This window comes from Molossus molossus, unplaced genomic scaffold, assembly GCF_014108415.1.
Source record: "Molossus molossus isolate mMolMol1 unplaced genomic scaffold, mMolMol1.p scaffold_m16_p_24, whole genome shotgun sequence".
In the NCBI taxonomy this organism is placed as follows: Eukaryota; Metazoa; Chordata; class Mammalia; order Chiroptera; family Molossidae; genus Molossus; species Molossus molossus.
Genome location: NW_023425360.1, coordinates 3,836,590 through 3,862,886, shown reverse-complemented (window position 1 = coordinate 3,862,886; position 26,297 = coordinate 3,836,590). Strand labels below are relative to the sequence as shown.

Sequence of the window (26,297 nt, the reverse complement as noted above, 5' to 3'; positions counted from 1 at the left end):
GAAAAAACAGAATAATTTGCTAATGGGTAGGGGTTTCTTTTTGGGGTAATGACAATGTTCTAAAATTGTGGCTATGGTTGCATAACTTTGTGACCCTACTAAAAACCACTGAATTGTACATTTTAAATAGGTGAACTGTATGGTATGTGACATATCTCAGTAACACTTAAAAACTGTGGGAAAAATTCACACACACACACACACAAAAGCAAACACAAACTGAATAGATATATCAAATGCTAATATTTTTACCTCGATATAATTATATAATAAAATGTAATCTAGCCCGGGCCAGTTTAGCTCAGCGGTTAGAGCATTTACCCGTGGACCAAAGAGTCCCGTGTTTGATTTGGGCCAAAGGCACGTACCTCAATTGCGGTTTGCCCAGGGCCACGCTTGGGGTCGTGCAGGTGGCAACCAGTCCATGTGTCTCTCACATCGATGTTTCTCTCTCTCTCTTCCCCACTCCTGCTCTATCGGAAGATAAATGGAAAAATATCCTCAAGGATTTAAAAATATATATATAATCTAGCTAAAAATTCTATGAAAAAGCTAGCTTTTTTTTTTTTTTTTCTCACTTCTACTTGGCAGAAGAGGAAATAAAGTCTGAAAGAGGTCCGTTAACTTGTCAATAGACACAAAGGCAAAAAAGGTGGAGTTAAGGCTTGAACGTAAACGTTCCCTTTCCCCTCTTCGGTTTCACCAGTTGTATGTAGCATTTTGAAACCTAGCCAGGACGGAATAAAACGTGGGGGCGACAAGAGGCAAACAGTGATGCTTGTGTTTTTCCGGAGAAACACTTCTGGAAAAATCCCTCGTTCGCGTTATCATTGACTGAGCCCTCGCGCGGCAGCATGTGGTTTCTCATCTTCCACTTTTAAACTTCGACTCTATATAGAGTGAAGGGCATCCTCCCTGCACAGTCCCCGTCCACAGCAAAGCGAGATGAGTCCGAGAAAGCACTTTTCCAGGCTGTGGCTAAAGCAAACATCCTTTAAGAGGCTGCGTTTAAACGCGGTTAAAGTGACTTAAACCTTTCAAGTTCTCAAGGAGGTACACCCCTCTCCCCCGTCACTTACAGAGCCCTGAGACCAAGGACAAGTGTCACAAAATGACACAGAAATGCTGGGGTCCAGGAAGGGGTCAGGGACAGACGGAGCAGCGCCGCGCGGGGCAGAAAGCCTGACACTGGCCCCGGCTACGGGAAGGAGGGTCAGGGCTGTGAGGGTCACGCACGGTGCAGGAGCCCGAGGTGGGGGCCTAACAGAGGGGAGGGGACGCAGGTGCCCTGAAGGGACGTGACGAAGCTGGGCCGCACTCACGAAACGCTGGTAGAAGCGGACCAGCCGCGGTTTCCCGTGGTTGTTGAAAACCAGAATCGCCTGAATCATCGCTGCCAGACACGCTTTTCTTGGCACTGACGCTTCCAGAGAACATCAACTTCCGCCACAACACGGGCGCTTCCGGTGGGTGCGCCGCTGAAAGTGGCCGGGGGAAACTTTCCCCTGCGTCCAGGGGCCGGGCCGCGAAGAGTCCGGCTTCCCGGCAGCCAGCGGTGAGGGCTAGAGGGAGGGTGGCGGGCCCGCCGGGGGAGGGCCGTGGGCACACCGAGACACACAGGTTGGGGAGGGTGGTCACCTCGGTCAGTGTCGGTTGGTTAGTCTGGCCCTGGCCAGGACACGAGCTGGGATCTGTGCCCTTGGCCCAGACCCGCCGCTGGCGGCATGGCCGGCCCAGCGCAAAGCTGAGCGCGTGGGAAAGCAGGTCCCCACGCAGGACTCCAGCCCACAGCCACGTCCTGCGACGGGCGGCGGGGGCCTCCCCTTCTCAGGTCTGCATCAAGACATAATGTCCTGCCTTCCCGGTTTGAGATGCCAGCTAATTTAGCCATCCCCCAGTTGGGGCACATTAAATTCATTTTAATTTTTCAGCATCCCACCCAGATAATTAACGGTGGAATCAAGGGATAGCTAATGCAATCCCATTTAAAGGGTACTGACCTAGGTCCTTGGCTAAGGCAACTAAATAACTCCATTTTTTTTTTTTTTTATCTTCACCCGAGGACATTTTTTGATACTTTGTTCAGATAGAGTGTGAGGGAGAGAGAGAGAAACATCCACGTGAAAGGGACACATGAGTGGCTGCCACCCACACGACCCAACCAGGGCCAGGGACAAACTGCAACCAAGGTACATGCCCTTTGCGGAACAGAACCTCTCTCTGGTGGATGGGCTGACGCTCTAATCGCTGAGCCAAACTGGCCAGGGCTGGAATTATATTTTTATCTTTTTTTTTTTTTTTTCTATAATAGCCCAATTGGTTGGAGCATTGTCCCGATAAGCCAAGGTTGTGGGTTCGATCCCTGGTCAGGGTACATACAAGAATTAACCAATGAATGCATAAATGAGGGGAACAACAAATCAATGTTTCTCTCTCTCTCTCAGAATCAATCAATAAAAGTTTTTTTTTCTAAAACAAATATATAATACTTTTAGTCAAGTAGTCAAAGGTTTTTTAATTTTAAAAAATCCATAGGCAGTAAATATGCACTGAAATTTAATGAAATGTTTGAAATGTTGAGAGGAATACCAAAAAAAAATTCTAAAACAAGAATGAGGGTCCGGACCTAGCTCTACCAACTACCTAACCTACTATGATAGTTCAAATTGTCATTATAGGGAGACCTATTGAGATATAATGGATAATTTAAGTATAAAATGATTTAATAGCCCTGGCCAGTTTGGCTCAGTGGTTGAGCGTCAGCCTGCGGACCAGAGAGTCCCAGGTTCGGTTCCCGCTAGGGGCACGTACCAAAAAAAAAAAAATGATTTAATAAGTGACATGGAAGACATCATAACTTGACTGGGAAAAAATTCAATAAATACGTTGGGATAACTGGTAAGCAATTTGAAATTAAGCAATTCAGTTATCTCACTTCATATCCTTCCACAAATTAAAGGCAGAGTGGATTAAAGAGTTAAATATAAAACCAGATAATAACCAAAATGGAAGAAAATGAAGTTGAGTAACATCTGAAAAGAGAATATCTTAGAAGCAATAAAAATCACAAAAATTCAGACTTTATTTTAAGACTTTATATTTGTAAAAACAATTTTTAAAAGTGGGGAAAAAATGAATAAAAATGAAAGTTGTTAAAATATGGCAAATGGTTATATTTATTAGTTTATTTTTGTTAATCCTCACCCAAGCATATTTTTCCATTGATTTTTAGCTAGAATGGAATAGAGGGAGGGAGGAACAGAGGAAGAAACATTGATGTGAGAAAGACACATCAATTGGTTGCCTCCCACATGACCCTGACGGGGGCTGGGGATCGAACCTGCAACCCAGGGGTATGTCCTTGACCAGGAATTGAATCGCTGTTGGTCCATGGGCCAACACTCTAATTGCTGAGCCAAACTAGCCAGGGTGCAAATAGTTATAATAAAAAATATAAGTAACTGGCCCCGCTATTGTGGCTCAGTGGATTGAGCAATGTCCCATGGACTGAGAGGTCCTGGTTCAATTTCCGTTCAGGGTACATGCCCAGGTTGTGGGCTCGATCCCCAGTAGGGGGCGTGCAGGAGGCTGCTGATAGTGATGTTTCTATCTCTCCTTTCCTCTCTAAAAAATCAATAAAAACATTTTTAAAAGTATATATATATATAACACATAAATAACTGTTATATACCCAAAAGACATACTACCCCCTCAGTAGATTAATGGGCAAAGAAACTGAGTAATGAAAGAGGAAATACATCTAGGAAATGAAAATGAAAAAAAATGTTTAAGCTTGCTATTAATGGGGAAAAGGCTAATTAAAAAAGTATTAACTTTAAAATTAAAGCATTTTCACCTTATCAAATATAATATTTAAAAATGTTACCATAGCCCCGGTCTGTTTGGCTCAGCGGTTAGAGTCGGCCTGCAGTCCAGAGAGACCCGGGTTCGGTTCCTGCTAAGGGCATGTACCTCGGTTGCAGTTTGTCCCTGGCCCTGGTTGGGTTGTGCGGGTGGCAACCACTCGATATGTCCCCCTAAAATTGTTACCATACCCAATTCTGGTAAGGGGAGCATGAAAATGGTTGAAAATTGAAATTATAGTTTAGAACCACCCTTTTGGAAAGCAATTTGGCAATATAACAAGACCTTTACCCAAAAGTCCCAGCTTCTCAGTCATCTGATTCCTGGAAATCTGTCCCTAAAGAAATAACTCAAAAATACAGTGGAGAAGGGAGCACGGGGGGAGGTGGTGGGTGGGTGAGATTGAGAGGACTATGTAATTCACAACAGTTTTTAACACATTCATTATATAAGCTCCAAAAAAGGGACCCATGAATCACCCAAGAATTGGACAATGACAGAGCTATTAAATGGTAGTCAATCTTAAAAAACAATGGTTATGAAGGCTAGGTAGCAACATGGAAAGTGATTACATAACAATTGAAAAAGGATCATCAAATTTTATGTGTAGGTACAGCGGGCTACTCCCCACCTCCATGGCTTTGCTGGAAAGCCCTTTCCTCCTGTCCACCTGCATTTCTTTCCGTCTCCACTGTCACCACTATAGACCAAACCTCTCTAGCCTCTCACCCCGACAAGTCCTGCAGTCTTCTAGTTGGGCTCATTGCCTTCAGTTTCTCTGTCCTCGAGTGATCTTTGAAATATAAAAATGAGACCTTACCACTCTCCCTGGGAACACTGGCCCCCAGAGGTTAAGGATAAAATCCGATCTCCAACCTCATGTGAAACACACCTCCACCCCCACCCATTCTCTGAGCTCCAGTCACAATGGCCTTTCACTGGGTGCCTCTACCCCCCCAGCCAGAGTCCCCAGTCCTCCTGTTAACCACTTTCCTGGCCACCACCATGATTGCGGTCCCAGCTCAACGGAAAACCAGCCCCATTCAGGACACCACAGAGGTGGCTCCTACAACAGCTGAGATAAGCGACCACAAGGATCTGAATTAAGAAAGGGACAAGAACAGAATAGACCCATGAGCAGTCCAATGACCGGTGACTTCAGGTGCCCTAACTGAAGTGTGAATCCCAAGCGCCACATCCATATTGTTGAACCAGGGCTCAAACATGCAGGAAGGCAAATGAAAGTCTGAGCCATGATGATAATGCTAGAAACACAATGTTACCTGCTCATCTGCTGATACTAATGGGGCTGATATCAGCCTGGGCCGATAGGTCAGCAGTCAAGGGTTTAGGCAAGTTCCCTAAAGTCTGAGAATATATCCCTACTTCACAGGGCCAGGACCTCCCCTAGCCCCTGTGTCCAAGGCTCTTCTGTAGGTCAAGGAAGCAGGAGACAGAAAGGGAGCATAAGCTTTGCTTTTGACAGCTCTGGATTTGAATCCTGGCTCTGCCACTTATTAGCTGTGTGACTCTGGGCAAGTTGCTTAACATCTCTGAGACCTCTTTTCTCTGCTGTACTATACATGTGAAAACAAAATCATCTACTAGCTAAGAATGTGGACTTTGAAATTTGACTGCTGGGACTCTCTCCTCTATATACCTACTATCGGTGGAGGCTCTGAGCTTCAATGTCATGGAAAAAATGGGGATAATAATCCCATGTACCTCATGGGATTGTTGTGACGATTAAGTAAGACAGTGCAAGTACTTAGCACAAGTACTAGCACCAGGAAGCACGCAACAGTCAGTGGCTATAATTATCATCATGGAAAGCACTTAGTCCAGTGTTTGACACATTAGGGAACTCAATAATGGTTAGTTTTCCACCACCCACCCATCTGTTTTCCCTGAGCCAAGCAGGATCCACATGCTACCAAGTCCCTACCTATTCTTAGGACACGTAAATTTCAATTTCAGATCTCTTCACAGGTCGGGGTGAGGGCAGACAAGGGTCATGACCAAAAAGCAATGGCTTCCTGCCTATAGGGACCTTGCTCAGCTGGAAGACTGTTTACACCCGACCATGACCCAATCCATGTAGAGGAATCCTTTTCTGAAGATTTCCTCATGTATAAAAAAAGTCTCAAGGTACAAAACAGCAATAAAAAAGGTGTTATCAAAAGTGTGGCCTGGCAGAGTGCGTCTGAGAGATGGGGACCAGCCAGCCATACCTGAGCACAGCATCCGCAGGAAAGCAGCCAGGGAGGCCAAGAGGCAGGAACCCCCAAGGTGGCAGAGAACCAGAGGAGGGCTAAAGAAGCGGCAGCTTCGGAGAAAGAAAAGGGTGCAGGGAACAAGGAGGACTGAGCAGGAGAGCAGAGACCACGGCACAGAGCACCAGGGAGGGGGCAGGTGTGGAAGGAAAGTGGGAAATACAAGGACGGAGGGAGGAGCCCTATCAGCTTCTCCGCCGAGGCGATTTGCACGTGGATGAGAGATGCCCCTCAATTCTGCACCGAGACCAAGACCAGTTCCTCTGGCTGCCCTGGGACACTCACTCACAAGCTACCTCCAGAAACAAGACTGCCGTCAGGGCAGGGGCCGTGGTGAAACTGTCTAGGAAGGCTAAACTCACACTCAGGGAGGTACCCTCCATGAGCCACGGCATGGGGCCCCACCGCTAACGTGGTCGTGGATTTGATCTTGGCAGGGCTTGTTCAAAGCATGTCCCAGGGTGCTGTAGGGAAGAACCAGGTAAGGCTGCATGGACTGCTTCCTTGAACTCTAGAATGGAAGTCGATGGAAGAAATTCTCAACAGCACTGAATCTCCTAGGAACCTCAGTCGTCCTGGGGAGAAAGGAAAGAGATGTGAACAGAGCACATTTCATAAAAGTCTTCAAATCATCGGACAACAAGGGCTCAATCGAGTGGGACCAGCCGGGCTCTCGGCCACCTGCTTCAGCCTCGCCTCCCTAGAGGTGGCCCAGGGAGCCAGCCTGACATCTCCAATTGTTTTTCAATCCAAGACTCACTTGATTAAGACAAATGGGAATTCGGACCCTCTAGTCTACCTGCCCCTGTTTTCTCCGGCAAAGGTCATCATCTTCATCACCTAGAAAAATAGCCCGCTTTTCTGTGACTTTGTTTTTAAATGTTCAATTTCGGGCCTTTTGACATCAATTCTAATCTTGAGGTGAAATACACTTCAGAAAAACAAATCTGTGAGTAGGTCAAGGTCAACTTGGGGGCTGACTCTTGGCAAAAAAACAACAACAAAAAAAACTACAAAGGACCCAGTCAGTTATTCCCCAGCCTCTTTGGGTAGTGAGCCCAGAACAAAAGAGAAAAGAAATGCTCATTCATTTGCTTCGCTGCCTTCGCATGGCTAATACATAGTTGCTTGATGTGACAATGTTTGGAGACTTGAAATGAAGTCACATTGGTCCACTCTGCTGTCCATTTTTTCCATCCCTTGCTTTTATATAAATCTCTGGGGCTTTCTTGTAGATTGGCATAATACAGACCCACCAAAAAGAAAAATCCCTTGTAAATCTAGCACTGCATAAAAGCTTTGAGATTTTTTTTTAAAACAGAAATGCCTGGCCAGTGTGGCTCAGTGGTTGAGCATCGACCCATGCACCAAGAGGTCGCCGGTTCGATTCCTGGTCAGGGCACATGCCCAGGTTGTGGTCCCGATCCCCAGTGGGGGACATGCAGGAGGCGGCAAATCAATGTTCTCTCTCATTGATGTTTCTCTCTTTCTCTCCCTCTCTCTAAAAATCAATAAAGAAAAGAAGAAAAAAAAAGAAAGAAAAAAAAGCCCTGGCTGGTTTGGCTCAGCAGTTAGAGCGTCGACTTGCGGTCCAGAGAGAGCCAGGTTCGGTTCCCGCTAAGGGCACGTACCGCAGTTGCAGTTTGTCCCCGGCCCCAGTTGGGGTTGTGTGGGTGGCAGCCAGTCAATGTGTCTCTCTCACATCAATGTTTCTCTCTCTCTCTTCGTCCCTCTTGCTCTATCTGAAGATGAATGCAAAAATGTCCTTGGGTGAGGATTAAAAAAAAAAGTTGCCCTGGCCGGTCTGGCTCAGCGGTAGAGCACTGGCCCTCAGACCAATGAGTCACAGGTTCGATTCCAGACAAGGGCCCATACCTTGGTTGTGGTTTGTCCCCAGTCCTGGTCAGGGTCGCGTGGGAGACAACCAGTCGATGTGTCCCTCTGACTTCGATATTTCTCTCTATCTCCCATTTTCTTCCTCCCACTATATTTGAAGGTAAATAGAAAAATACCCTCAGGTGAGGATTTAAAAAAAAAAGAAAAGAAAAAGGTCCCAGATCGTCACCTTTCACACCCTGAAGAAATTTTCCTGATACTAACACACCCTCGGGAATGCCACGGAATTCCACCATGGCTGGAGGGTCAAGTTTACGCTGCTGTCTCCTTGTCCTATACATAACCACCATCCATATGTATGAAACCTGCCAAGAGATAAACTACACCAATGCCAGGTCCGTGGCCCTTGACCTACCCACTCCGCATCCTCTGCCCCATCCCCTTGCTCTCGGGTTTCTGCCGTGGCCCCCTGGGAACATCTTCGGGCCATGATGTTGTCTGTCCATGATGTCCCTGTCTTTCCATCACCAGCGAAATTACATTTGGTCACTGTTCCAGCCTCAAGTTTGGCCAATGAATCTGAAAGAAAGAAAGAAGTTGAGTGGCCTCTCTCCCTGATGCGGAAACATAGTAGGGTCTGGCCCATCCTGCTGGGGTCCTGGATTAATCCCTGCAGCCTGGATTAAGCCATTGTTCTCTTCAGGCCTGGGTGTAGGTCTCATGGAGATCTTGGATGGGACACCCCCCAGGGCACCAGACAGAAGAAGCTACCCACAGGCACCATGATATTCTGCAGGACCCCAGGATCCAAGATGTCCAGGCTATTGGCCTCAGGGCACCTGTCCAGGGACTTAGGAATATGTCTCAAGGGGTCATGTCTCCACGGAGGCCTGACCTGGCCAGCTCCCATGAGTGCTAAGCAGGAGGGGAGCCCCTACAAGCCAAATGGGAGCACGAGGCCACAGAGAGAGCTGCATTGCTCACCCAGGAAGGGGCCGTCGCCTCGCGTTTTCAGCCGTACCCCGGCCCCCAGCTCCAGCTCCACTGCCTCCATCTCGGACTCGGGCATCCAGAACGCCACTGTCTGCTCGGGCGTGAGGTTCTCCGTCAGGGCGAGCAGCTCCGGCTTGTTGACCAGCTCCTTCAGTGCCTCGGGCGTGAGTCTGTCCGTCTCCCCCTTGGCGTCCACCTCTGCAGGCACACAGCACAGAGCATTATCCCCGCTGTGAGAGCAGCTGAGGAGGAGCAACCGGGTGAGGGCTGAGCGTTCTACACGCTCACAACCACCTGCAGGTAGGACTGAGCACCCATCCTTCCAGGATCATCAAGGAGCTCACGGCAGAGGAGGTTCGGGCATGGGCTCATGGTAAATGCTCAGTAAATTTTCAGAGAATTAACGAGCCACGGAAAGCATGCATGAACGCAGTGACAGGGATGGATGGATTCCCGCTCAACCTCAAACTATTCTCACGCAGGGGCAGACAGCAGAGGTCCTTCTACTGCCAAAACCAGGAAGAGAGATGAAATCCCGAAGGGCCGATGAACCAAATGAGAATTTTGGCAGGAAAGGGCCCTGGCCTGGGCTCTGCATAAAGGTAGTTAGAACCCAGCCAGTATGGCTCAGTGGTTGAGTGTCGATCCATGCACTAAGAGGTCACCGGTTTAATTCCTGGTCAGAGCACATGCCCAGGTTGTGGGCCTGATCCCCAGTGGGGGACATGCAGGAGGCAGCCAATTGATGTTCTCTCTCATCGATGTTTCTATCTCTCTCTCCCTTCCTCTCTCTCTAAAATCAATAAAGAAAAATAAAATAAAATAAAATAAAATTAAATAAAATAAAATTAAATAAAGATAGTTAGAGCCCAGAGTCAGGTTCAGGAATGATTCTGCCAGACTGGGGTGGGGCACTGGGATCCTCTGAGTGAATGGGGTACAGGAAGGAGTCCAGCCAGGGGGCCCTCAGACCAGACATGGGCTGTAAAGTCAACCACGCTAAAAGAACTCTTTCTAGGAGCCAAGAGGCACCTGGAGACAAAGGAAGGACACAGTGCAGGAGGGCCGGAGGGAGGAAGGGTATTGGTACCTACTGTAGGATGACATGAGGAAGCCTGTGTTCACCTTCCTGGTGTCGCTGAAGTTGGGCTCGATTTCATTTCCCTTGGGGTCAAACTTACGGCGATGGATGCGACTGGGCCGGATATACAGCACATAGTAGCGCTCCTGGGGGGCAGAGAGAGTGAGGGGGATGCTCACTGCCCCAACCCTCCAACACACACACACACACACACTCCCCACAGGGCTCCACGCAGCCATCCCAACCTCACTCTCTGCCCCAGAACTCTACCCTCAGCTCCAAAAATATTCAAGCTGCACAGATCCCCACTCCAATATCCATCCATCCATCCATCCATGTGTCTAACAGACCACTGGAGATGGGGTTTTGAAGAACTCAGTTCTAGAGACCAAGGAGACAGGTGGTCAGCACACTGGAGTGAGGATATTTGAAAAGGGAGTGGACGTTCAGAAATAGTGCTCAGGAGAGAGATCAGACAAGTACAGGATGGTGACCACCAGGTGTGTCTGTGGACACCTTAGATGAGGGGGTGATAAGAGGCATGACCCCAGAAGGGTGAGAGGGCAAGGGGAGGGGGCATGGGCATGGGCACTGAAGCCCGGGCAGTGTAGCAATGTGGCCATCACACTGGAAACAAAGGCCCAGCATGTAACAAACCTCCTCCCACCTCTGTGCTTCCTGTTCATCCACACACGAGGGTCAGGGCCACAGTGATGACCTGCTTCATAAAAACCCAACATTCCAAAATGTGCAGCCCTGACTGGGCAGCTCATTTGGTTACAGTGTCATCCTAATACGCAAAGGTTGCCAGTTTGATCCCCGATCAGGGCACGTAAAGGAGTCAACCAATGAATGCATAAACACATGAAACAACAAATGGATGTTTCTTCTCTCTCTCCCTCTCCCTCAAAATAAACTTCAAAAATGTACAACCGCACAGAGTGATATTAAAAGACGAGCAAGCCCATGCCAAGAGATTCACCACCATGCAAATGACGTCCCCTCAAAGCTCCTTCTGACAGCAAATTCCACCAGTGCATTTAAAGTAATTCCATTCCAAAAAAGTCAAAGTACACAGGACTTCCTGGGAACAGAGCCGATACCTAGAATGGGGAAGGTCACTGCTGACCCTGCACCCACATTGGCCGATACCCTGCTCTGACCTTGTCCATCAAGACAAGCAGTGGGGTGCTCGCTTCGGCCCCACATATACTACAACTGGAGCGATACAGAGAAGAGTAGCATGGCCCCTGAGTAAGGATGACACGCAAATCCGCGAAACATTACATATTTAAAAAAAAAAGATAAGCAGTGGGAACCACCAGACCAGGGGACAGGAGACTGAGCCCTCAGCCTCCCAGAATAGTCGCTCATCCTGCCCACCCCAGCAAAGCACCCGGCACTCAAAATCGGTTCCATCAGGAGGCCACAGAATCTCTTCCGAGGGCCTTTCAGCCCACTCCACACCCACAGCCTTAGTCCCGAATCACTCACCTCACCCCTTCCTGCTCTCAACCCTCCCAATATCTGCCCCAAACACAGCACTTGGGTCCAGGACCTGGTCTATCTTCTCAGCAAGAACCCAGACCCTCCCATGTGTCCGCAGCCCAACACATTGTATTTGATCCCTTGCCCCTCAGCAGCCCCTTTTGGCTGCTAAATATCTAACCCACTTCCCACCGGCCCCGTAAGCCCCTCAAGGAAAGAGCTGGACCCCAAGACTTGGCACTGGTCGAGTCAAGCACAGGGAGACGCCTTGGTGGGTGAGGACCAGGAGGCCAGTGTCTGTTCCTGCAGGTGTCCCCGAACATCCTCACCTTCCTGCCATGAACATCCGAGATGCTGTGCCGAGATACATCGATCAATTCTCCTTCCAGCAGAACACCATTTCCCCTGGGGATGAGAGGAAAAGGGTGGGTCAGCTGGTCCTGCCAGTCCTCGGGAAGGAGGCACAAGTTCTATGGCCCAGGTCACTGGGACAGAGGCAACTCCCATGTGTCTCTCCTGTTCACATAGCCCCTGAGCAACCCCCTTCTCTGCTTCCCACATGAGGCCTCCATTCCTTTGAGGGTCCTTAAGGCCGAGGCCCTGCTCAGAGGGTAGGAAGAAACCTGTCAGGCTCCCAGACCAAGCTGTGGCCCCTCCTGCAGGAAGTATTGTAACCAAAGCTTCAGTGTTCTTATCTACAAAATGGGAGAGTAACAGCTGTCTCACCTTGCTTCTATGATGATAATATAAGATCACTTATGTGAAGGTGTCCGGTAAACTATTCAGTGTGTAATAAATATAAAAGATCTTGCTTTTTTATTTAACCAAATTAGGAGGGGTGTCTAAGTTGCTATCTTCCCTGCCCTGACTGGGTAGCTCAGTTGGTTAGAGCGTTGTCCAGATACACTAAGGTTGTGTGTTCGATTCCAGGTCAGGGCACATACAAGAATTAACCAATGGCCCTGGCCGGTTTGGCTTAGCAGTTAGAGCGTCGGCCTGCGGTCCGGAGAGACCCAGGTTCGGTTCCCGCTAAGGGCATGTACTTCGGTTGCAGTTTGTCCCGGGCCCTGGTTGGTCATGTGGTGGTAACCACTCAATGTGTCCCTTTCACGTCGATGTTTCTGTCTCTCTCTCTCTTCCTCTCTCTCCCTCCCACTCTATCTGTACAAAAAATGGAAAAATGTCCTCGGGTGAGGATAAAAAGTAAATAAATAAAAAAAGAATTAACCAATGAATGCATAACTAAGTGGAACAACAAATCACTGTTTCTTTCTCTCAGCAATCAATAAAAACAAAGTATCTTTCCTTTTCCCTTGTTTTAAAGCACTCTCATGTTCCTGTTCCCAGAGCCCCTTTAGAGGTGGAGAAGCCCACCAATCAAGATCTCAGGGTCCCCACTGAGAGGAGCTGGACCCCCCCTTCCTGATCCCAGTTTTCATAAAAGCAGAACCTGTGGGCTTCCTTTCTTGGAACGACAGAAATGGGAGAGAAGTGGGGACAGCTGAAGGGTTGGGGATGCACTGGGACAACCGGCTGTACCTATCTGCCCCTATCCACCCCCTCAACCCTCAATTCTTCCGCGCTGGTAACTGCAAATGTCACGGTCCATTTGTTTTCACCACCTCTGGCGCCCTGACTGCAGGCCTGGCCCCCCATCCCACACCCGCCCTCAGCCCTGACACCACGGGTCCGCTCCTCTGGGGATCTGGGGCTCTGGGGCGGGGCGCAGGCTGTGCCACCGCCCGAAGGAAGGGGTGGCATACTGGCAAGTGGCTGCCGCAGAGTGGGGTGGAGGCAAAGGTCGTTTGAGAACCGACTGCGTCTTCTGAGGCTCGTTTGGGGGCCTGGGGAGCGCAGGGGAGGTTTCAGGCGACTGGCGTCTCCGGGGGTGCGCGCTGGCTGCGGGCGAGGGGAGGGGAGCGCCCGAGGGGCGGCGGGGTTTACCGCTGGTGCGCGGCGGGCTCCCAGGCCCCGGGCAGCCGTTCGCTCCGCACCGCCTTGTTCCGGAGCGCGCTGTCCTGGTAGATGCGGCTCATCGTGCCCAGGCCCACGCGCACCCGGGACACCGAGTGGGGACACGCCGGGGACACGCCGGGAACGCCCGCCGGGACCCAGCGGCTCCAGGCTGCGGAGCCAGGAAAGCGCGGCGGCCCCCGAGTTCCTGGGCGGGACTTAGAGGGGCCGAGCCTCACTCCTGCCCTGCACCCTGCGCGCTGGGCGGGGCTTCCGGGAAAACCCTCCGCGGGGGCCTTAGCGCTTCCTTTCCTTTCCTCGCCGCTTCCTATCCCTGGGGGGAGACCCGAGCCCCAACACCCGCACAGAGGAGACACTGAGGCCCAGAGATGCTGCAGGGTCCCCGGAGGAATGGGTTTTCAGAGAGCAGGAATGGAGAAAAGGGGAAAGCTATTGGGGAGCTCCTTATGCCGCGCCCCAGGTCCCCAGTGGCTGAGGTTCCGGGGATCCGCAATGAGGGAGCCTAGGCTTGGGTGTGAGATCCAGGACTTACCACGGTTTGGAGTCCCAGCTGTGTGAGTTTGGACAGGTTCCTCCGTCCTCTGTAAAATGGGGTTCGTGTCAGAGGGGCTGCCAAGATTAATAAACTTGCTCTAGAACACCCTCTCTGTCCTCCCTCGCAGTTCTTGGGCCCCTGCCCAGCTCCCTACTGCCCTTTGTCCAAGTAGGTCCCTTTCTAGGGTGCGCTGGCCAAGCCTGGTGCAGGGGGATGTTTTGCAGAGCTTGGGTCCTCTTGTTTGACTCCTTTGTGCTAAGATCTGGGGCAGGTGGGCCCATTCATGGAGCCCAGGTGTGGTCTCTGGGGGAGCATTCAAAGGGGAGGTGGCCAGGTAGATACCTGGGACCGAAAGAGGAGCCATCAGTGGTAGAAGCAGCACCCTCCCCCAACCACACATGACCCCTCCCCCATACACATGACTTTCATGGGATTTAGGCACTTTTGTTTTCAAAGGTTCCTTCCTCCATTAAATTTTTTTGTAATTACATTTTATGCAGGGGTTGACATAAAGATGAATATATTATTATATATAATAACATTTTATTTGCCCCCCTTCTTATTTCTCTTCTGATTTTAAAAGAAATGAAGACCACTGGCCCTGGCCAGTGTGTCTCAGTTAATTGGAGCGTCATCCCATAAACCAAAAGGTGGTGGGTTTAATTCCTGTTCGGGGCACACACCTAGGTTTCAGGTTCAATCCTCAGTCGGGAGCAACTGATTGATGTTTCTGTCTCACACGTAGATGTCTCTGTCCCCATTCCTCTCTCTAAAAATCAATACGAATATATCCTGGGGTGAAGATTATAAAAACAAACCTCCCCAGGCTGGTCATAGCCACATGGCTGGAGTTCCCCGGTCCTCCTTCCCCTTTCTGTGTCATCCTTCTCCACAAATGGCGGCAAGTCATTGCTACCTTATATGGTAGCCACTAGCCACATATGGCTATTCAAGTTTAAATTTTAAATAAACCTAAATAAAATTTTAAATTCAATTCCTCAGTCTCACTGGTCACATTTCAAGTGCTCAGTAACCAGCCACATGTAGCTTGTGGCTACCACTGTGAACAGCACAGACATAGAATATTTCTTTCCATCATCACAGAAAGTTCTAGTGGACGGTGTGGCTGTAAGTCCTTTCTAGGGAAGACTAGTCTCCTGCTCACTGAGCTCCGTGGCTTCACCCCATCAGCACCATCGGCAGACAAGGCACCAGAAAGACAGGGAACCTAAAAGAACAAGCAAACACTTTTTTAAAAACATGTTTTTATTGATTTTTTTAGAGAGAGAGAGAGAGAAACATCAATGTGAGAGAGACACATAGATCAACTGCCTCCTGCACGCCCCCTACTGGGGTTAAAACCCCAAACCTGGGCATGTACCCTGACTGGGAATCAAACCAGGACCTCTCAGTCCAGGGGAGGACACTCAGTCCACTGAGCCACACTAGCGGGGCCAAACACTTTTTTTTTAATCCTCACCCAAGGATATTTTCCATTTGTTGTTGTTGTTGTTGTTGTTCAGATAGACTGGGAGGGGGAGAGAGAGAGAAAAACATCAATGTGAAAGGGACACATCGAGTGGCTGCCACCCGCACGACCCAACCAGGGCCGGGGACAAACTGCAACCAAGGTACGTGCCCTTAGCGGGAACTGAACCCGGGTCTCTCTGGACTGCAGGCCAATGCTCTAACTGCTGAGCCAAACCAGCCAGGGCACCAAACACTTTTTTTAAAAAAAGGTTTTGATATTTATTTCCTAAAAAGCATGAATCATCATGGGAAAAAAACAGAACTTTGTTGGACTTTCTTACACCTATTTGTAGGCTACCGATATCTCTATATGAAATTATAAACCACCAGGTAACAACATAGAGACAGCTTCAGCTCTGAGCCCCTCCATTCCAAGGACGGGTTTGGAAAGCGCTAATGATGTGTTCACATCGGTTTTGTCACATTTTCATAGGTAGCACACTTTGGGTGCTATCGGTTAAGATCACTACCTCTTTGCCTGTGTTTCTTTTCATTTCATATCAGATGATGTTGGAGTGGATCTGAGTGAGGGAATGTAGACATTGGACACATTTATTTATTTTGTTTTATTTTTTCTTTATTGATTTGAGAGAGGGAGGAAGAAAGAGGGAGAGAGAAATAGAAACATCCATGAGAGAGAACATCAGTTGGATGCCTCCTGCATGCCCCCAACTGGGGATCGGGCCCACAACCTGGGCATGTGCCCTGACGGGGAATCGAACCAGCCACCTCTTGGTGCATGGGTCGACGCTCAACTGCTGAGCCACACCAGCCAGGCGACATTGGACACATTTAGTTTGGGTTTCGTGAAAATGATTTACATAGTCTGTAGTCTCTCCCACCCAGAATTCTGCCTTTGCCTGTTGTCCAGGTGTAGGAGGGCCCTACTGACCTCTGTGCTGACTCACCTGGTGCAGGGCACAAAGCCTGTGACATGAAGGAGCAGGGCAAGGGGTCCTGTCACAGCAGACACGTGTCCTGCAGTGCCTGGCACTGAGACTGTGTGAGGATTGGAGAAGGAACAAGGTGTGAAACATAAAGAGCCAGAAGCTGGTGGCAGAAAAACCCTTCCCCTCATCAGACAGGTAAAATTGTGAGTGGAGGATTTGGTTCTCATTAACCCTGTCAAAACAGAAGTTCTTTCAGGAATGTTCTTGCTAAAGCTGTGCAAGTAATTATAAACACGTGAGCATTTTTTTTTTTTCTCTTTTGGTGGGAATTGGGCAACACAGAATTTATCAGGATCCCCACAGGGCACAGATAAGTAACAGGCAAACGGAGGAGGCTGTGTGTGTGCGTGTGCGTGTGCGTGTGCGTGTGCTGGTTGAGTCTTAAGTCTTAGAGGTTTTTTTTTTGTTTTTGTTTTTAATCCTCACCCAAGGATATGTTTTTATTGATTTTTAGAGAGAGAGGAAGGGGAGAGGAGAAACATTGGTTGCCTCCGGTATGCAACCCAGCTGGGAATGGAACCTGAAACCTTTTGGTGTATGGGACAATGCTCCAACCGAGCCATTTTAGCATTTCTGACACGTTTGGATAAAATCCGGTGTTTCCAGAACTAGAGTGCCAATTGCTACAAGTGCAGCGATAGGACCTGAAACACACACACACACACAGAGCACACAGCAAGAGACACGAAACAAAGGAAGCACTCAGGAGAGAAGGCATAATGTGAAATAAGATGCCAGAATAAGAACTAAACCTATCCATCACGTGGCATCAATAAATGCAAATAGGGCAAGCCTTGTTTGGAAAGAAAATCTATGGCGTGCCTTTGTGTCAGACATCTCTCCGTGCCACAGGAATGTTCGTCTTCATGGAGCCTTTGACATATCCTGTCCTGGCCTCTCTGTCTCGTGACCAACTCTGCTTCGGCTCCAACTGACCGCATGCAGAAGCCATCCTCCACACCTCGCCTCGTGGCCACACCACACCACTTGCCCCCTAAGACAACTGGTCCCAACGGTGCTCCTTACAAGAGGACGCTCAGGACAGGACGGTGAAATTGCATTGCCTATTGTTCTGATGGCAAAGGGACATGATTGCTAATGGTAAGTGGGCATGAGGTAGCATTGACATTACTAAGGTGTCATCACCAGTTCACGGGGTTGAGGTGCAGGTGAAATTGAGCTGGGAAGGGAGTGCCTGTGGCATTTGATTGGTATGGAGGCAACGATAATGATAACAACTGTCGAGTAAGATTTTTCCCCCCCTTTTTTGAGAGAGAGAGGAAGTGAGAGCCAGATGAGCAAGCTGACTTTTATGAACAACACTAGAGACCTTGCTAGATGCCTGGCCAGTGTGGCTCAGTGGCTGAGCATCGACCCATGCACCAAAAGGTCACCAGTTTGATTCCTGGTCAGGGCACATGCCCAGGTTGTGGGCCCGATCCCCGGTGGGGGGCGTGCAGGAGGCGGCCAATCGATGTTCTCTCTCATCGATGTTTCCATCTCTCTCTCCCTCTCCCTTCCTCTCTCCCTAAAATCAATAAAGAAAAAAAAAAAAAAGGAAAAGATAGCATCAGAGTAGCTAATGGTTAACTTAAGCACATGTAGAAACCATGGAGACTTGAGCTCTTAAGGAGACTCCAGGTCTTGAGGATACTCAAGCCTCCTGCACCTTCAGGACAGACTGTGAAAAATCAGGCTCAGCAGCCGATTGGAAGGGAGACAGGGCTGCCACAGGAGGCTGGACGTGCAGCTCTGACAGATGTCAATCAGCCTCCCCTACCTCCAGGGAAAGAACAGGACCCTGGGATGCGGACATTGGGTGGGTGGATGAGCCTGATAAGCTTGAACTCCAAATTCCCCTGAACTCCCCTGGTCAACAGAAGCAGCCCCTCCTCTTGTCTGGAGACTGTGGGGGCCTCCCTGGAAGCGGAGGCCTTGCAACATGTCCTTTGCTTAAGACCTGCCTCCATCACCGCTCATCACGTCCAGGCCAATAATCAGAATTGGTTCTCACCACAACCTAAGCTGGAAGGTGCAGTCTCTACTCCCACGGGATCAGCTTACACACCCAAGGCATTGCAGACCTGGCCACCACATGCCGTGGGGATTGGGGAAGCCACATGGCAGTGGGCCTGAGGTGAACGACCAGGGGAGTGGGAAATAAGGCTGAACTGGGGAGATTTTATTGATATGGGCTATTTCCCTGGGATATGGCATTCAATATCCTAGCAAGGGAGTTAAGTCTTAATAGTATGCAGAGATGGCTACGAAACTTGCACATGACAATGAGGCGGAGATGCCAGAACTTTCTTGACACAGCCTGGGCTCGTGGAGAACCCACCTGGCAAGCCCCCATCTCAGTTGCCTGGCTGGGGGTAGTGCCCACTGCGGATCAGGTCAGCATAGACTCTGGCCTTCTGCAGCTGGAGAGCTGATGAATGCGTTCTTCTTGATCCTCATTAATGGAGAGAATCAATCTGCTTGCTTTTCAGTGGGAAGGACAGCAGAACACAGTCACAATTTTCCCCGTGGGCTATGACATCGTTCTTGCTCTGTGTCACAAAACAGATCACCTTATCCTACAGAACATAATGGTTGTCCATTACATTGATGACATCATCTTCATTGGACTCGATGAGCAGAAATTGGCAAGTACTCTACATGCCCTAGTAAGACATGTGTGACAGAGAGTAAGAGATAAACCCCCAAAAAACTCATTGGTGAAATGTTCAGGAATCTAGTAGTCTTGGATGCACTGAGACATTTCTATGAAAGTCAAGGACAATTGTTGCATCTGCACCTATGAAAGAGCACAGGGCCGTTAAGTACTATGCATGCAATATCAAACTAGCTTACTTATTATTAAGTAAAAACAGCCAAGTACAATATAGTGCGCCCAACTATCACTCATTCAACAAATGCAGTTGTCCCTCTGAATCTGTGGGTTCTGCATCTGCAGATTCAACCAACTGCAGATAAAAAATATTTGAAAACCAAAAATTATGTTGTTGCTGATGTGTACTATGTAGTGAGGCCTATGATGGTGGCATCTGTCCTGAACATGTACAGACTTTTTTTCTTGCCATTATTCCCTAAACAATACAGTGTAACAACGATTTACATAGCATTTACATTGTATTAGGTATTATAAGTAACCTAGGGATGACTTGAAGTAAACAGGAGGGCCCAGGCTGGGTAGCTCAGTTGTTAGAGTGTCGTCCAGGTATGCCAAGTATGCAGGTTTGATCCCCAGTGAAGGCACATACAAGAAGCAACCAATGAATGCATACATAAGTGGAATGACAACTGATTGATGTCTGTCTATTTGTCTCTCTCAAATCAATAAATAAAAATTTTAAAAATAAAGTAAGTGGGATGATGTGCATGCGTTGCATGCAAATACTATGCCATTTTATATAAGGGACTTGAGCATCCTCAGACTTGGTATCTGCAGGGGAGTCTTGGAACCAATCGCCCTCAGACGTGGAGGGATGACTGAATTAATCCAGCACTGCCTTTATGCTAGGAACTGTCCCAGGTCCTGGAGAAATAGAGGCAAACAAAACTGCTCAGATTCAAGCTGTCAGGAAGCTTACATCCTGGTAGAGGAGAGGGGCGATGAACAAACAAGACAACCTAGAAATGATTTCATCTCCAACCGAGGTAGATGCAAGGAAGGAAACGCAACCAAGACGTGTGACAGTGACACAGCGGGTGCAATAAGTCTGCTGTAGAACGGGGTCACGGAAGACTTCTCGCAAGGTGCTGTTTGAGCTGAGGCAGCAGGATGCAAGAAAAGGGACCAGCGGCAGGAAAGAGCTTAGAATGCCAAGGGCCACAAAGATAGCCAGACCAGCTGGGGTGTGGTGACTAGCAGAAAGAGCGGTACAGATGTCTGAGCAGTAGGCGGGGCTCAGAATTTGTATTTTACTCTAAAGACATGTTCTCGTTGTGTAAAAATAGGAGGCTACAGATGTACATAAATGCATGTCTTCTTGCAGAATGTGCTTGTTTATGTACATAATATTTCTGGAAGGAGAAACAAGCTGCCTTGGGGACGGGGGCTCCGGGGCGGGAAGGAGACATGTGTTTCATGGTGTATCTTTTTATGCTGTTTGATATTTCCACCATGTACGTGAATTACTTTTTCAATTAAAACCTAGTTAATTTTTTAAACTGTGGAAACATCTTAATATTCAACCTCAGTTGTAATCAGAGAAATGCAAATTAAAACATCACGGAAATAACATTTTTTCGGACAGACTTAAAAACTAATAAAGCTCACAGTTGATGAGGACATGAGAAAATGAACTCCTCTACTGTCTGTATGTTTTATTCATGAAAATGAGTGTATCTATAAGGAATGGAGTCCACAGTTATCAAATATGAGCTAATTCTTGCTAATGTATAAGTGCTCCTCATATCTACCCCCCCCCCCAATTTGTCATTAGATTCAGAACGTATGCATCCCTAAAAGGTTATTTGAGCCCTGGCCAGTTTGGCTCAGCAGTTAGAGCATTCGCCCACAGACCAAAGGGTCACAGGTTTGATTCTGGTCAAGGGCATGTACCTGGGTTGCAGGTTTGATCCCCAGCCCTCGTAGGAGGTCGTATAGGAGGCAACCAATCAATGTGTCTCTCTTTTTTTTTTTTTTCCTCACCCGAGGATATTTTTCCATTTTTTGTACAGATAGAGTGGGAGGGAGAGAGAGAGAGAAACATCGATGTGAAGGGACACATTGAGTGGCTGCCACCCACACGACCAACCAGGGCTGGGGACAAACTGCAACCGAAGTACGTGCCCTTAGCGGGAACCGAACCCGGGTCTCGCCAGACTGCAGGCCGACCCTCTAACCGCTGAGCCAAACCGGCCAGGGCTCAATGTGTCTCTCTTGCATCGATGTTTCTCTTTCCCTCCCTCCTTTCCACTCTAACTAAAAATCAATAGAAAAATATCCTTGGGTAAGGATTTAAAAATAAATAAATAAAAATTATGCCCTGGCTGGTTTGGCTCAGCAGTTAGAGCCAACAAAACAAAGAGTCGCGGCTTTGATTCTGGTCCAAGGGCACATACCTCGGTTACGGTTCAGTCCCGGCCCCGGTCCAAATTTCAAATAACCTTTTAATTGTTTATTTATTATTTTTTAAATCCTCACCCGAGTATATTTTTCCATTTATCTTCCGAGAGAGTGGGGATGGGGCCTGGGGGAGAGAAACATCAAATCGAGAGAGACACATTGATTGGTTGCCTCCTCTCAGTCCATGGGACAACAGTCAATCCACTAAGCCACACCGGCCGGGCTGCACCTATTTTTATAGGTATCTCTATGTATTCCAGGTCAATGAGAGCCCCTAAAGTGACAATCAACCTTTAGGGCTTAGGGCTTCCCAGGCAGGTCTCTCTCTGCCCAACAGGAGCCTCCGTGCTAAGACAAAATCTGAGCGACAGTAACTCCCATGGAGCCCGACTATTTGAAGCAAGGTGTGCCTAAGAGATTCCCAGACTCACCTACCAGAATAATAAAGAGTGTCTCTTTCAATGCCTGCGCCTCTGCTGCTCACCCTATGTGGCTGATTTGCCTAGAGCACCTGAAACTTCCGTTCCTAGGAATGGATTAAACCTGTTCTTCCCCGGACTAGATGTCTCCACGCTGGGCACGGATCTGCCAAGAGGCACCTGGAGTATCAGGGGTGCTGAGACTCCCAAGAAATAAATCGCAAGTAAAATAACTTGATATTGCATGCAGAGTACCAAAGGAGCCCTCCAAGCACTATGCTCTTTCTGTAAGACACTGAGTTCCAGAAAGTAAATGTCCTCCTGTTCAAAGTTGCAAATGTTGCTATGCTGACCATAGGGGAAACCCTCCGACAGAGCAGAGGTAGGGACAGGCCAGAGGGATTTCTGTGAGCGTCACTTCAGGGACCTCCAGCCACACTCCCCTGCTCCCCTGCACTGCACACTGTTCATCTTGTCACTGCCTTCTTCATCTTGTCACAACATGATTGTATTGAAACCTTTGTTTGTTTTTGTTGCCTATGGAGAAGTACATCATCTCCAAGGATTAGAACGCCAAAATCGGGGGGGTGCTCCTAGCATTGCCAGCACGGATGCCAACCTAAATGGAAAAGTATTCACCACCGTGTTCACAAAGAAAGGGGTGGTGTTCAATGGTAACCTTTGGGAACCATCTTGGAGAAACTCTACAGCTCTATTTAATCTTTGAAGGCCAGTGTTATAAAGATATCCCACCAATTTTTCCCTGCAAACTGTCCCACTTGGATTGGATATTGGAGAACAGGGGGAAATGACCATTTCCTACACTCTGTCCCTCGGCACGGTCATCCACATCTTGTTTCAGCTGGTTTATGTCGATCTGAGAAGAACAAGGGGTTTCAAGAATCCATTTGTGACATTTGCTACATTGGGTTTTGTTTTATTTATTTTTATTATTATTATTATTATTTTTCCTTTATTGATTTTAGAGAGAAAAAGTGAGAGGGAGAGAGATAGAAACATTGGTGAGAGAGAACATCGATTGGCTGCCTCCTGCATGCCCCCCACTGGGGATCAGGCCCACAACGTGGGCATGTGTCCTGACCGGGAATCGAACCAGCGACCTCTTGATGCAGGGGTCGACGCTCAAGCACTGAGCCACACCGGCCGGACTTTATTATTTTTAATTCTCATCCGAGGATATTTTTACATTGATCTTCAGATATAGCGGGAGGGAGAGAGGGAGGAAGAGAGAGAGAGAGAAACATCGATGTGAGAGATACACATCAACTGGTTGCCACCCGCACGACCCCAACCAGGGCCGGGAAAGAACCGCAACCGAGGTACATGCCCCCAGCTGGAATCGAACAGGGGACTCCTTGATCCGCAGGCCAACACTCCAACCGACTGAGTCAAACTGGCCAGGGCTGGGCTTTGTTTTAGATCTCCATACTCATTGTAAAAAAATTGGAAAGTATAGGGGAGCACAAAGAAGTCAAATCATCTGGATTCCTCCATTCAAAGTAACTTAACATTTCAGTGCATTGCCTCCTGTTTTTCTATATCGCTGAGATCTTCCAGTATATGCACATTTATTTCCTGATTTCTACTTATTACATAATTAACATAGTCCATAAAGATCATTTTCATAACTGGGTATAATTATATTTTATGCACATGCAATAACTGGTTAAACCACTCTCCTACTGCAATACATTTAAGTCGTTTCTAAGCTTTCCTTTTTAAAAATGTAGCAGGTTTTGAAATGCAACACAAATGTATCTGGGGTGTGATAAAAAAAAAATGCAGCTCTTTCATGTACAGTATTCTGGTCTTCTCATGTCCTAGTATCTGGCTAGTGTGGAAAAAATAGTTACTTTTAAAATCTTAGTCTTACGCAATAATCCTTACAGGCAAGACTCAGTCTCTTTAAGAAAAAAAAGGTGAGTTTTCCACTCCTGTCCAGATGGCCACTGGGGAGCAGAAGGGGACAGATTGTGGTTTCTGGGATCCTAGGAGCAGGATTGGGAATGAGACCCGGGGTCGTTAGCTGTAGGTTTGCTCAGGTCCTTCTGAATCTGGGGTGATATGGGTCACAGTGATCCCCTCCAGCAACTTCAGGGCTCACTGTCAGCTACATGAGGATCCCACCCACCCATGGGGGCACTGCAGAAGCTCAGGAGCAGGATGGTGCAGCCTCCCCAGGGGCTCCAGGCAGAGATGCAAAGCCCTCTTCATCATGGGTGCCACTAGATTACTGGCTTATCCAACGTGGGTCTCATTTCTGCCTGACTTGCTCTCCCCCTCCTCCACAGCTCTCAATTCCCACTGTCCCCAAGGCTCTGCCACACATCTCTCCAGTGCAGGCCAGCAAACCTGTGGCCTGCCTTCCTGAGTGGAAGGATTACCTTTTCCACTTAGGGAAGACCCCACAGACTGAGTCCTCTGGGCTTGGCCGTTGAAATGCTAAAGGAAGAGCTTGCAAAGGTACCTAGGATCCAATCAAAATAATTTAGAAGATCTTCTTTTGAGACAGACACCGTTTTTGCAACGCTAATGTCTTGCTGCATAATTCTATTTTGAACGTCAGAAGCTGGATATTAATTCCTTCATTCTCTCTTCATTCTGTCTGTAATTTTGCACTTCAGGGAAATGAATGCCATAAGTTATAAGATGCACTGTTATTTTAGGTACTCCCAAGAAAAAAAGCAAGCTGCCAATTACGTTATGAACAATGTTACCTTATCATTTAAATGTTGTAGTTTCTGAAAGAGATCTTTTCAGGCTTACTCAGACATACATTTTTATCATACATCACTCTTGCGCATAGGTAAAAAGGAAAACAGAAGCGAAATGAATTGGAAAATGTGCCTAAAACTTCTTTACAGAAGAGACTGATGCGGAAAATGATTCTTCTGAATCCCCTTTCAACTCAGAGTTGGTGAAGATCAAGACTCTCCGGTGTTGTCTGTGCCTTAAGGGTGTTGTTGACATAGGCTCTCTTAGCCCAGAGATGAAGAGATCTGCCGCTGCCTCTGGGATTTTCTTCCAAACTGCTGACACCCATCCTGCACCTCCCCAGCCTTGTAAAAGTCTTGCAGAGGTGCTAATAGGGTGTCACACCAAGTGCGCATGTGTGCAGTGACAACCATATCATGACTATTGCCTAGCCAACAGGACACACCCCTCTTTCAAAGAAATGATGAATTCCAGTGAACCTTACTATTTCTCCATCCCACACCTCCTCTTCCACCTCTAGACAGGTGGACGCTTCCAGCCAAACAGACAGAAAGTCATGTTCTTGGAAAGACTTGAATCCCTTCTGAGATATTAATCCTACTACATAAATAATGCCGGAAAAGCAATCTTTGAATATAAACCTTTCACTCCAATGCTGCTGTTTCTTCAGAGAGATTTCTAGAACGGGGTACTTAAGAAATAAGGCTGACTTTTCTTCTCATGAATGTAAATCATAGTTACTGCATCAAATGTGAGGCAGACAGACACACACACACACACACACACACACACACACACACTATGGCGACACTGGGAGACAAGAAGTGCTCTCAGTAAAGCAGAAATGGTCAGGAGCCCTTGAAAGAAAAAAAAAGAGACTAGGCCTAAGGAGGAAATCACAGCATAAACCACATGCAAGAAGATGACTGCTGCAGAAGTAAAGAGCAGCTTAGAGGCTCTTAACTTAGAAATGGCAGATCTGGGGCCCTGGCCAGGTAGCTCAGTTGGTGAGAGTGTCGTCCCAATAAGCCGAGGTTGCGAGTTCGATCCCAGGTCAGGGCACATACAAGGAGCAAACAGTGAATACACAAACAAGTGGAACAACAAATTGATGGTTTGTGTTTTTTTTTCTCTCTCTCTCAAATCAATTAAAAAATAAAAAAAGAAATGGTACATATAGAAAACAGAAAAAAAGCACGGGTACTACTTGAAGGTGATTGGTTGAGGCATCACAGTAGGAATGGGAGACCTGCCTTCTGCTTTCTCCCCTGATTGTTCCCAGAACAGGCCTGCTCACAGTCTGGAGTAGTAAGAAGGGCACAAAGCAGTATCCTGGAAGACCACCAATACTCAGAGCCAAGGAGCTTCTTCGGGCAAAGGCATAAACTACTGGCTCACCTCACCCAGCAGAGTCTTCCATTCTTCCACTACAGTGACTGGATTCGGGATGTAGCAAACAGTTACAATTTTCACAGAGTGGCTCAAGCAAAAAGAACATTTAATTAGCCCTACCCTGTGGCTCAGTGGATTGAGTGTCATCC

The 26,297-nt window shown here is 48.0% G+C and overlaps 1 protein-coding gene, 1 long non-coding RNA gene and 1 other non-coding gene across 13 annotated transcripts in view; 1 reads left to right on the top strand and 2 right to left on the bottom strand.

The window, feature by feature from the left end:
* LOC118640972 (AP-3 complex subunit sigma-2) overlaps positions 1-13,676 on the bottom strand; it is a 68,224-nt gene extending 54,548 nt beyond the window's left edge. For 5 of the 10 annotated variants that reach the window (XM_036278077.1, XM_036278081.1, XM_036278080.1 and 2 more), the window contains exons 1-5: positions 13,480-13,672; positions 11,865-11,940; positions 10,061-10,193; positions 8,958-9,164; positions 8,389-8,552 (exon numbers count right to left, since the gene is read on the bottom strand). In XM_036278077.1, the coding sequence (XP_036133970.1) occupies positions 8,389-8,552; positions 8,958-9,164; positions 10,061-10,193; positions 11,865-11,940; positions 13,480-13,571 (672 nt within the window). In that variant the 5' untranslated portion in view covers positions 13,572-13,672. Of the gene's footprint in view, positions 1-1,322; positions 1,451-6,499; positions 6,713-8,388; positions 8,553-8,957; positions 9,165-10,056; positions 10,194-11,864; positions 11,941-13,479 lie in introns of those variants that run through there. The other 5 variants (XM_036278084.1, XM_036278082.1, XM_036278083.1 and 2 more) reach the window with 5 other exon arrangements.
* Positions 11,236-11,342, top strand: LOC118641043. The gene has a single exon (XR_004961511.1). It is a non-coding gene; the product is annotated as a U6 spliceosomal RNA (small nuclear RNA).
* A 4,452-nt stretch (positions 13,677-18,128) lies between the features above and the next one.
* LOC118640988 overlaps positions 18,129-26,297 on the bottom strand; it is a 30,412-nt gene continuing 22,243 nt past the window's right edge. For both annotated transcript variants that reach the window (XR_004961494.1, XR_004961495.1), the window contains one exon: positions 18,129-19,324. This is a non-coding gene — a long non-coding RNA (uncharacterized LOC118640988). The remainder of the gene's footprint in view (positions 19,325-26,297) is intronic.